The 11612-nt window shown below is 41.3% G+C and overlaps 2 protein-coding genes across 2 annotated transcripts; both read right to left on the bottom strand.

Moving 5' to 3' along the window:
* Positions 1 to 845: 845 nt before the first annotated feature.
* LOC145999299 (uncharacterized) lies at positions 846 to 1655 on the bottom strand. The gene has a single exon (XM_083136239.1). It carries the CDS (start codon positions 1653 to 1655, stop codon positions 846 to 848), a length of 810 nt encoding a protein of 269 aa, XP_082992365.1.
* Positions 1656 to 1691: 36 nt separating this feature from the next.
* Positions 1692 to 3521, bottom strand: LOC145999298 (uncharacterized). The gene has a single exon (XM_083136238.1). It carries the CDS (start codon positions 3519 to 3521, stop codon positions 1692 to 1694), a length of 1830 nt encoding a protein of 609 aa, XP_082992364.1.
* Positions 3522 to 11612: the final 8091 nt, after the last annotated feature.

Below are 11612 nucleotides of genomic sequence, written 5' to 3'. Positions count from 1 at the left end.
AGTACACCAGGATTAAAGATAAACTCAGAAAGAACACTGAAAAGTCTCGAAAAACTGGACGACGATCAGCGCAGCTTCTACTAGTTGCCGCCATCTTGTTTCTCCAAAAAGGTTGAATTTCTTCAACGCTGCTGCGGTGGTTTGTTTCTTTGTTCTTCTTCTCTTCAATCCGGAACCAGTAGCGTTCATCTTGCTTTCCACGGCGAGGTTGTGTCTTTTTTGCTCTTCGAGCTCTTTTGTGTTCTTCTTGGCATTGATCACGGTTTTCGCGATCGCGGCACTACCACCTGCGAGACTTCCCACGGCTCCGAGAGCAGCGAGGATCGCGTGAATGCTGAAAATGAAACCTCCCTGCTTTCTTGACCTAGACTTTTGCAACTTGCTTAGCTGTGGCCTGCTGAGAAGGAGCTTCATCCCGTGCCCCTTCTTCAAACATTTGTTTTTCTTCTCGCGTTGTTTCTTCTTGAGTATAGAATCGATGCCCGAAACCTTTTTGAGTTCCGAGTAAGGGATTTGATAAGCCACTCCTTTCGGACGCATTGCGAAGAACTCCTATTTTATTATATCTGTTTATTTACTTACTGCTATCCGTGAACTGCATTCTGCTTCAGCTGCTGCCTTCTTTTCTCTCTGTGCCACCCCAAGACCAACATTGGGATAGTGTAGGAAAGAACAATAAATGGAGAGAAAAGGTTTTGGTGATATGAGACTGCTGTTTATTTCAGCAAAAAAAATAGATGGATGCCGGAAATGAAATAAATAAAAAAGTATTTTGTGTGTATGCGTACAATTTAATACAGAAGCGTGTGTGTGTGCGTGCGAAGTGGATTCGTTACAGGATTAGCCTAATTACAGATATTGCATGATTTGGACTTCTCTCCGATTGGTGAATAGCCCCATGGAACGGTGTGAATACCGCAGTTCAAAACTTTTCTCTTGTCGTCCTCTGCATCCAACGCCACTTTGTTCAGTTTCACGGTCTTCACATCATGGTCTATGCTCTGGAACCTCCTCTCTTCCCGCAGGATGGGGAGTTCCTTTTTCAGGCATTCGATGTAATCCTCGACGTTTAATTTCCCCTGAACAGTGCTTTTCCCAACTCCCTTGGACTTCTTGATGGTGGCAACGGTCGTTCTGATACAATATGATTTAGCCCTGAGTCCCACGAACTCTCTGATGATCTCACCGTTCATTTCGTCCTTCATCAATCCGGGAACTTTCTTGTTTCTTGGCAAAATGTTGTAGGGGTTCGGCTGTGGATAGCCCGAAGTGTCGAAATGTTCCTTCAATTCGGTTGACATGCCCCTGTACGGATCTTCCTTCATCACATAAACGAAACTGTCCGTATCCATGTAAGCGATCTGGATTTGATTTTTGTATCGTGACTTCATGATGTTGTAGTGGAACTCGTACATTTGCAGTTTCGACAGTTCGAGAATTGCAGCCCCCACGTACGTCGGTTTGTTGAACGTAATGCAGGATTTGTCAAGATGAAGCAACGTCAGGTTCTCGTTGAAAATTTTCCTGCTCTTGAAGCGTGGGTTGGCAACCCACTTCATGCATTTTTTTTCGTCCGAAACTATCTTGACATCCTTGTATTTCCTTACATTCTCCATTGTTTTTCCGTAGATGGCGTTGTTCATCAGTATATACATATCCTTATCCAGGTCAGATGTCGCCACCTGCCGCTTCTAGGTGTTCATGTTGATGTAGGGTTCCAGCCATTTGCCCTGTGTGAATTTCAAAACTCTGTGCACTTTAGTTAAAACAAGACCCTGCTGGAGATAGAATTTCAACAGTTTGCAGTGCACTACGTAATGATCCTTCCTCTCCAACGTCAGAAGCAGTTTTGGTTGATTGGAGCAAGGAGGACATTTTAGCTCAGGCGCCAGAGGAAAATCCGAATGGAGCTGGTGCAATTCTGAAGGATACTCTAAGTCTACCTCCGCGAAGTATCCTGTCGATCCTTCAAAATTATCCTCTTGAAGCAGATGTTTCAGTCCTTCTTCGGTGATGTCCGACCACTCGAAATTAGACTGTGGCAGCTTCTGCGTCATCGCATAACCATACAGGTTGTTGGCGTCCAAGTATATTATGTAGCTGGACTCCTGATTGGGATCGTACTCGTCTCCCATGTACTTGTTGTTTGCTTTCGCATGTCTTAAACAACATTGCACGATGCCGCCCCTGATACATTTCTCGATGAAAAGCTGCATGTCGCATTGATCTTCCGCGAAAAGTTGCAATCGAATGCTACTGGAATACAACATGGCATTCCAGGTGAATCCCGGAAGACTCACGAAGTGCGCAGGGTCGACTTTGTAATCACGAATAGCGGTTTGACGAAACGCTTGGAGCACGTCGAATAGGAGAAGCACGTCCAGCTTCAAGTATCGATCGTGGAAATCACCCAGCGAGCAGCATCGAAACTCGTTCCACATACATTTGGCGTGCGCATAGTCTTCGTCGGAACACACGGAGTCCTTCAAGGTTGAATTAAAAGCGTCTTTCGACGGAAGATCCGTCTCGTCGAATTTTTCGGGCCCGTCGACGTACTCATATGGGTACACTCCTTTCCTTCGAATAGCGTCCAAGGACACATCTGGGAAATGATCTCTGGTAACTTCTGGCATGTCCAACATGGCGACGCATTTTTCGAGGCTAGCCTGGAGAAAGCGGTAAGAATCGATGAATCTAAGTTCAATTCTTCTGTATTTTGGCTTCTTGCCAGCAGCGCACAACGTGCACTCATCGTCGCAGGGGATCATTTTGCTCATCTTACCATGATAGCCCGGTGGAATATTCACCCACTTGCTGATAGTAATGTATTTCTCGTCGGTCTCGGCAATCACACGGATGGATTTTTTATCATAGCCCAGCTCTTTGACGAAATGGTGAAGATCATAATTGCTGAGGCCGTGGAAAAATACCGGCACAAACTTGGCAGTTTGAAGCTTCAAATTGCATCTATAGCATAACGGACTGATGTACTGACCCGTTACGTGATTGTGGTGTGTCACTTTTATCACACAATCATCAAATTTGGACCCGCAATTTGGACAATGTGTTGCACAAACAAACCTCAATTCTTCGTCTTCGGTAAGATCATTCATGGGTTTAGTCCTGAACAAAACATCACCCCATTCCTCCACTTCCTTGACTAGGAATTCCAGGAAGCGTTTTGCAGCCTCGGGTCCTCGGTAAAGAATCGGTTCCTTGCTATCTTCGTCCGCTCCTGCCATCCAGTGCACGTAGTATGCGAAACTGCAAGGTATGTGCTCGTGGTAGGCAGTAGTTGATGATTTCGCTGGATCGGGGTCGCAGATCGCCATGGGCTTCAAGAATGCCTCAAAGTCCGCAACGATGACAACGGGGACCTCCAGCTGGGACTTGTACTTTCTGAAGAAATGAGAACCACCAGGGAACACGCATCTGGATGGTTGATGCTGCAGGCATTCTCTGAGGTGATCCTGCAGTCTCTCCTTGGCGGTTCTTGAACCTAGGTTGCTGAAAAATACCATACATCGATAACAGATTTCGATTTTATGTTCATATTTTGTTATCTCGCTTCTGACCAGCTTCGAAAGATCACGAATGAGGCAATAATGGTGCTGTTTCATATTTTTTATCAACAGCATGTGCACTACATTCACCTCATCACCTACAATTTTGCTGATCCGAAGCGGAAAAATATTTACTTTTTTGTTGCTGAATCTCGTTCTTTTGTTGATATGCTTTTTCGAATTTTTCGATTTTTGTCAGCTGCACAGGAAATGTAACGTCTTCGAAATATTCATCCAATTCATTCTCGTACTGGCTGTAACTTCCAACGCGCGTAGAGTTTTTTGTTTTATGATGCAAATGGGCCAGGAGACACCATTTGAAACACTGGTTGTCGTTGTTTTTAATGTTAAGAACGGATTTCTTGTTTTCGATCACCTGCGGGAGCTTCACGTAAGTCGATCCCGAAAGAGGCTTGTATTTGCTTATGTTGATGTTGATGATATGTGTAGTGTTGCAAAGACTCCAACCCGATCCTTTGCCTTGAAACTCTTCCTGCTTCCGGAGGATCTCATTCACTAGCTTGTCGTAAAGTTCGCTTATCACCTCCCTCTCACTTTCCAGCAGAAGTTGTTGCTTTGTTCTACTGGAGAACATGTGAGTTTGTTCCGACGAATGCTTCTGGAACAACGAATCCAAAACCATGTCGAATTTGAAGGGGCCCTTGTCGAGAGTGGAAACCAAAATCTTAACCACTTCTGCTTTCTTCTCCTTCAGGAAAATTTCGGCACTGCAGGGCAAACCCCTATTCTCGCTGCTGAGGCTGTAATTTGCCAACATATTCCTGAAGGCCGTTCTCTTCGGCTTAATACATTCTGGGTCGCGTGCTTCAGCCGATTCTGTGATCTTCGTTCTCTTTCCATGGCTCAACTGGTTTGAAGACTGCTTTCGCTTTACCCCACTCTTCTGATTGACGATCAAATTTTTTGTTGTTATCACTTTCCTGGATGTTGGGGAAGGTTTGGTGATGCTGGTGGGTTCTTTCGACGAACCAGGCTGTTGAATATATCTTTGTTTATGCCGACTTAGATTGGACTTGGTTTGTGGGATATTACAGAAGGGACAGTGAACTTGGGGTTCTTTCGTCTTCGGAACTGCAGTGGATGTGTCTTGTGACTGCGACATTTTTCTGCAACAGAGAAAGCCAACTTTCAGGGATATGCAATAGGCTATTATATACATATTGGGCCATTGTTTTGATTCGAATCTGTAAGTAAACAGTAAGACGCATCAAGATGCCGAACAATATCTTCGGCCACTCCAGAGGCGGCACGGATACCGAGCCACCCGACAACACTGAAATTCTGAAACTCGACCAACGAGTAAAGAAACTTCGCAGCGACCTGCTGACTCTCCAGAACACTCTGTCCTCGAGCCTACAAGATGAGATCACAAGTCTGCAGAAAACATTAGTGGATCCGATCCTGAAGATCGAAGCGGAATTCAAATCACTGTTCGCCAAGTATGCTGATTTAGCATCCTTGGAAAGTTTGAGCAGCATTCAGGAAACAGTGAACAACCTGCGAGAGGAATTATCTAACCTACAAAAATCCAGAGACATTATTCAACTAAAAACTAAGTTTGAGGAACAGGAAACAAACATCCAAGCTAGCTTGAGCGAACTTCAAAATGTTATTTCTAACATTAAGATCCAACTTGAAACCAACCCTGCACCCGAAGACATACTTCTGATCAATCGAGCAGTGGCCGATCTACGAAACGAACTCGGTAGTTTTCGGGATGAGATCCCGTCTCTGATATCCTTTGCAGAACTTGAAAACTCGGTGAAAAACATCAGGGAGAAACTTCAAACCGTCGAAGAAGCTATTGCCAACTTTCCTTCGTCCGAGGAACTGAAAATTATAGGAAAGTCTGTGGCCAACATCAAACTGCAACTCGAGACGTACGAGGATTTCGGTAAAATCCAAGGCACCGTAAGCCACATCGAGGACACTTTGTCGACCATGAGAACTGATCTATCGACCGTGCAGGAAGCTTTGGAATCGAAATTGCCAGGCATAACGGAAACCCTGACCATCGTTCAACAGCAAATTGCCAAGCTGGAAAGCCTTAACACCGAAACCGAATTTTCACACTTCCATCACCTGATCGACGACATACAGAGCAAGTTGGAAACACTGCAGCAATCAACCCCCACACAGGACGACATGACGCGACTCCGGGATGCGCTGGGTACGGTAGCCGACGCCAGTGAGCTGGACGCCGTGAGAAAAGCTTTGACCGCGCCAGAATACAGTCGTCAACTTACCAACATCGCAAGAACTGAAAGCCGTGAAGAGGACAGTGAATCGTTTGCTCAAATCCGAGGACGTGAAAAACATTCAGATTGAAATCGTGCAAATTCGAGACACCATCGCCACGATGCCCACCAACCAGAACATCAACGAGCTGCACACTCTGTTCGCAGAAATCAGAAATCAGGTTCACGACCTCGCGACACAAAACTCCAAACTGAGGCTCGTCGAAAGCTTGCAGCAGATCATCGCAAACGTGAAACTTCCAATCGACGACGTGGAGACCGGTCAAGAGTCTGCTTTGGCTGATTTTGCCGACAAGCTTCGCGAACTGAACGAACACTTCAAGCAACTTCGCGTGGAAATCAAGATCAAACCTTCTTACGACAGCATCGTCAACCTCTTCAGCGAACACCTGGAGCCCATACAGAACAAACTGGACGACGTGCAGGAGGAACTGCGAGCCAACGTCGGCAGCCTGAACGTTAGCCTCGACAACTTAAAATCGACAGTCGTCCTAGAGATATTCAGCATCCCAAATCGAGAATTTCCGTCCCCTTTCAATCCACGAAGCAAACTCTACATGCTCACTCCTGTCAAAGCATACCATCAATTTTACCTCAGGGGAAAACTTCAGTTTGTCAAGATAACTTACTGGTCGCTACTGCGAGCCCTTCACTATCCGACTATGACTGTGACGAATATAGGGGACGAACCTAAAGTCCGCAATGTAGATCTGGTTGATTTCACACACCCCGAAAGTGGAGAGACTTCATATGCAGAGGATGCTTCGCAAATCATAGATATTCAAGTCGGTGATAAACTATATGTAGAGAACCCCACGCTGTCTCCAGCACAAAATCCAATCGTCATCGTGTTCCTTTTCTCACATGACGTTCAGTAGAAGCAAGTAAAATTTTGTTATGTAAACTTATTAAAGATTAAACGAGACTTTCCTGATTAGCACAAAAATACACTGATATTGTGCGATCACGAGATAATTTGAGTTAATAATATGCAATGTAAAAGTAAATTCCAAGTTAACTCGGGTTAATAAAGCAAGTAAAAACATAATTGCTGTACTTACCTCTGTTGAAGTAAAGCTGTTCTTTCTCCTTCTTGCAAAAGTTTTCATGCAATTGAACACACCGTGCACCACAAGCTCATATAGAACTCAGACACTAGAAAAATGTCACTAGCAATTCACGGCAGGAATGCTGTTAATATACTCACTCCGGTCATCTTCTCGCTAAGCACTGCGAAAAGTCGATGTGGTAGGAAACGATATCGATCCGTCTAGGCTACATACATCGTTCTGTCTTGCTCACGCAATTAGAGGGAAAGAATCGCGTAAATAACATTAGCGACGACTCCTATACAGATATTTTTACTGGTAAAGATTTTCTTTCCCCCCCCCCCCTTGCGTAATTAACCAAAAAACGCCCGAACGGCGAAAAGAGGCTCATCGGTAGAGGAAATGCTGGAATTTGTATTGTTTCTCGCACTAGAAACAAATATTGAAATTTTATTTTCACTTTTGTGTTGTACAGCATAAAAATATGAAATGGACAAAAGACTTCGAGGCTCACGCGCACAAAATTGATCGGCCACGAAATGTTCGGGAGGGGTTGTCTGATCAATCAGAGCCATTCACCATTGGAAGAGGATAGGTTAGTTCGTGCATGATAGAATAAATGTTGCCAACTCACTAGGTTAGTTTAACTCGTAAAATATTGTGGTGAAATATTTATGGCAGAGTTGGCAACGCTGACAGCGAGGCACCGTGAACGACCTTAAAATATACAGCGTAAACAACATGTTGTCAACTCACTAGGTTAGTTTAACTCGTAAAATATTGTGGTGAAATTTTTATGGCAGAATTGGCAACACTGACAGTGAGGCACCGTGAATATACAGCGTAAACGGCTACGCAGAGTTGGCAACGCTGACAGTTACCTGCGTAAGGTTTGGAAAAAAACGTGAAAGGGGGTTATTATTTTGAGCTGTTTGGAAAATAACCGTGAAGGTAGTGCCCTATAGGTGCTTTCCCGTGAAGGTAATGGGGTAACCGTGAAGGTACTGGGTTAACCGTGAAGGTACTGCTCTATAGATGCTTTTCCGTGAAGGTACTGGGTTAACCGTGAAGGTACTGCTCTATAGGCGCTTTCTCGTGAAGGTATTGCTCTATAGGCCCTTTGCCGTGAAGGTACTGGGTTAACCGTGAAGTTACTACCCTATAGGTGCTTTCCCGTGAAGGTACTGCTCTATAGATGCTTTCCCGTGAAGGTACTGGGTTAACCGTGAAGGTACTGCTCTATAGGTGCTTTGCCGTGAAGGTACTGTGTTAACCGTGAAGGTACTGCTCTATAGGTGCTTTGCCGTGAAGGTACCTTAAAATATACGGCGTAAAAGGCTACGGTTCGCTACTACCCTATAGGTGCTTTCCCGTGAAGGTACTGTGTTAACCGTGAAGGTACCTTAAAATATACAGCGTAAAAGGCTACGGTTCGCTTGATATGATCCTCCCGAACCACATCAAGGATTCGGTCATATTTAATATTAATCTTAATTATTTTACTTTTTATATTCACTATAAAACGTTATGAAAGATGAGATATTTAATAGTTGAACTAATAACCTAATTCTGTCATTCGAGAAGTTTAGAATTTGTTATTTGCAAGCTTCTTGAAAGCAAAATCTTTCATTGTTGACAATTAGTCAAAAATATGTGTTCTCAGTTTTAGAATCAAACTATTATGAAAGCCATAAGAGCTAAATTTCAGTTGGAGTTATTAGTAATATAAGTCTTATGGACATTGGGAAGAAGTTTTTAAGAATGTGATAACTTTATAGTAGAGAATATTATAGAAACTTTAAGGATCATAACTGTTGTTTTAGACATAGAAAAATGAACCTTATGGAACATACTGTTTAATCTTTAGAATATTGCCATTATACACAAATTAGTTCTGCATATCACAGCTGTAGCTATGTTTATCTTTTGTGTCACGGGAGGCGCTCTGCTTGACATGCGAGGATATAAATACAGCTTCGGAACCTAATTCTGGGGCATTTTCATCACCGACTCCGATGGATTAACATCTTAAATACTCAGCTCCCTTTATGGGAGGGTTCAAGAACTCAGTCTTCGTTCCCAAATTAGCTTAGAGACTTAGTTTTTCTGTCGTATGGGTAGGTTCGCCCTGTGGACATGCTAACATGTCACCATACGAAATAATAAGTTCATTTCAACTTTATTTTGAAGTTTTCTGAAATTTTAAATAAAATCTTCACAAAATAATGTTAAATTTTGACTCAGAACTTACTGTTATTCTGACGCATGGGTAGGTTCGCCCTGTGGACATGCTAACATGTCACCATGCGTGAGAATAAGTTAATTTACGATTTCTTTCAACTTTGTGATAATTCAGTTTGATTTCTTCGAAACATATACGTAATATATTTTCAATTTTTGCATAAAGCAACAGGACTTAATGTTATTCTGCCGTATGAGTAGGTTCGCCCTGTGGGCATGCTAACATGCCATCATACGGAAGAATAAGTTCAGATTATTTCGTCTCCATGATTATTATTTATTGATCAGGTTATTCATTATTGATATCTGGCATGGTTAGGTTTCGCCCTGTGAACATGCTAACATGTTGCCATACCCGATATCAAGTCGATGTCTCTAATATTTTACGAATTATAGCCGTTTGTATTTCTGCATATATCTTGAAGCCAGACCATAATGTCCAATTTATATTAAGATCGGAGTCAATACTTAAAACCTTCGCCAGTCACGTCAAAGTTATGCTTCATTATGTCAAGGAGCGTTCATAAAGTTCCAAGCAAGCGCCTGGTCGTCTTTATATAACTGATATGACAGCTTGATCCATATTATGTAAATAAACTGCAAAAGTCGTGTAGATTTAATTATAAGAAGGAAATATGTTCTGTCCTTTATTTATGGAGATCTGTAACTAAGATGTAAATTTATAAAAGTATCTTGAAAATAAACCATCTTCAGGAAAAAGATTGCCCATAATGAAGCCTACTGAAGACGTAGACCTTTCTTCGGAAACAGATGTTATTCATTTATAAAATCTCCCTTTTCCATAGCCTATCAAATGATTTAGTACATAACAGTCGAAGCTTCATATCCCACGTATTTCTACTACTATACCCGTACCTGAGAGGGGTCAGAGTATCCCATTAGCCCACTGAGTTTTAGCCGAGGTGAAGAAACAGAGGACATAGGATATTGAAAGGTGATTGAAGAAATAGGAAGGTAAAGATGAGGATGGACGCTTTGTCTTCGTGATTTTTTAAAATGTAATAGCTGCGATTGTATAGTTTTTCGACGGTGATTTATGCTCGAGGACGCTGACGACAGAGGGTGGCCTAAAGGTTCGAGAGAGGAACCGCCACGAAGCCTAGTTCAGTATGAGAGCAGCCTAAAGTGTCGCGATGGATGTTTCCGCTCACTTTCTTCGTCTCCTTCGAAGTTTAGAGCTGGTGATCGAGCGCAGGTCTCTCCCCAGCCATGCAGCTAAGCAATGATGATTTTAAAGGATGGTATTTGTTTTATTTTGATTTTGAGCGTTTTCCCTCATCAGTTGTTATGTTTTCCTTATGAAACCTATATACAAAAATAAAATTCAAATATCATACATGGATACTGATAGTTTTGTGTATGTGATAGAAACACCCGATTTGTACAGTGGTTTGCTTTCTATGAAAGAATATTTTGACTTTAGCAATTATCCAGAAAGTCATCCATTATATACCCTCGAAAATCAGATGATCCCTGGGAAAATAAAAGATGAGGCAGCAGAATTTGCTGGTCTAAGACCAAAAATGTATTGCCTAAATATTCATGGCAAAGAAGAAATTAAAAGAGCCAAGGGTGTAAGTCGATCATGTACAAAATAACTTACAATGGAAGATTTTAAAGAATGTTTATTTGAAAAGAATACAAGAAACATGTCTTCATATTATCTCACTAGCAAATTGGATGGTGTGCATACAATAAAAAGAAACAAAATAGCCCTTAATGGGAAGATAATAAATTGCAAATATTAGATTGCAATGTCCATACTAGAGAATATGGACATTATAACACAAGTAAACATTGTGATAAATGTAAGTTGAGCATGAACAAGGGAACTTACAATGAAAGATTTAAAAAAATATATTTAACTAGCAAATTACCTAGTGTTTATACTACAAAAAATCAAGTAGCTCATGATAATAATAATAATAATAATAATAAATTGCAAATATTAGATTGCAATGTCCATACTAAAGAATATGGACACTATAACACAAGTAAACATTGTGATAAATGTTCATGAATTAAAAAATTGATATAAATATTAATATTATTATTTTTTAATATTTTTGTTATTTATTGTAATATCTATTTGAGTTAGGTGGTGGTAGAGTAGCCTAAGGCTAAGATTTTGCTCTAAAATAAATAAAAATATATTGTATTATATTGCATTATACATATTATTATTAAATAGTATAAAAATTAAAATTGTTCTACTACTCTTTCATTCTTTACATCATATATGTATGATTTCTCTACAATTAAAATTGCATTGCATACTGTATTTTCAGCTAAAGTTTCATGAAACTCGCATATCAACTCAATATTTGTTCGATCATTAATAACTACCAATTTTCTTTTTGATTCATTTATTAAAAACATTGGGCTGTGAATTATAAACTCGTCTGGATTATAATACATATCTATGTTACCTTCAGTCACCCTTTTAAATGCACTACAAG

Source organism: Lepisma saccharinum, chromosome 15 (genome assembly GCF_977018435.1).
Source record: "Lepisma saccharinum chromosome 15, izLepSacc3.1, whole genome shotgun sequence".
Lineage (NCBI taxonomy): Eukaryota > Metazoa > Arthropoda > Insecta > Zygentoma > Lepismatidae > Lepisma > Lepisma saccharinum.
This window is presented reverse-complemented; position numbering and strand designations above follow the sequence as displayed.

What these genes read in the sequence shown, in the direction of transcription:
- LOC145999298 (XM_083136238.1), bottom strand. Translation starts at nt 3,521, where the DNA reads ATGGTATTTTTCAGCAACCTAGGTTCAAGAACCGCCAAGGAGAGACTG.
- LOC145999299 (XM_083136239.1), bottom strand. Translation starts at nt 1,655, where the DNA reads ATGTATATACTGATGAACAACGCCATCTACGGAAAAACAATGGAGAAT.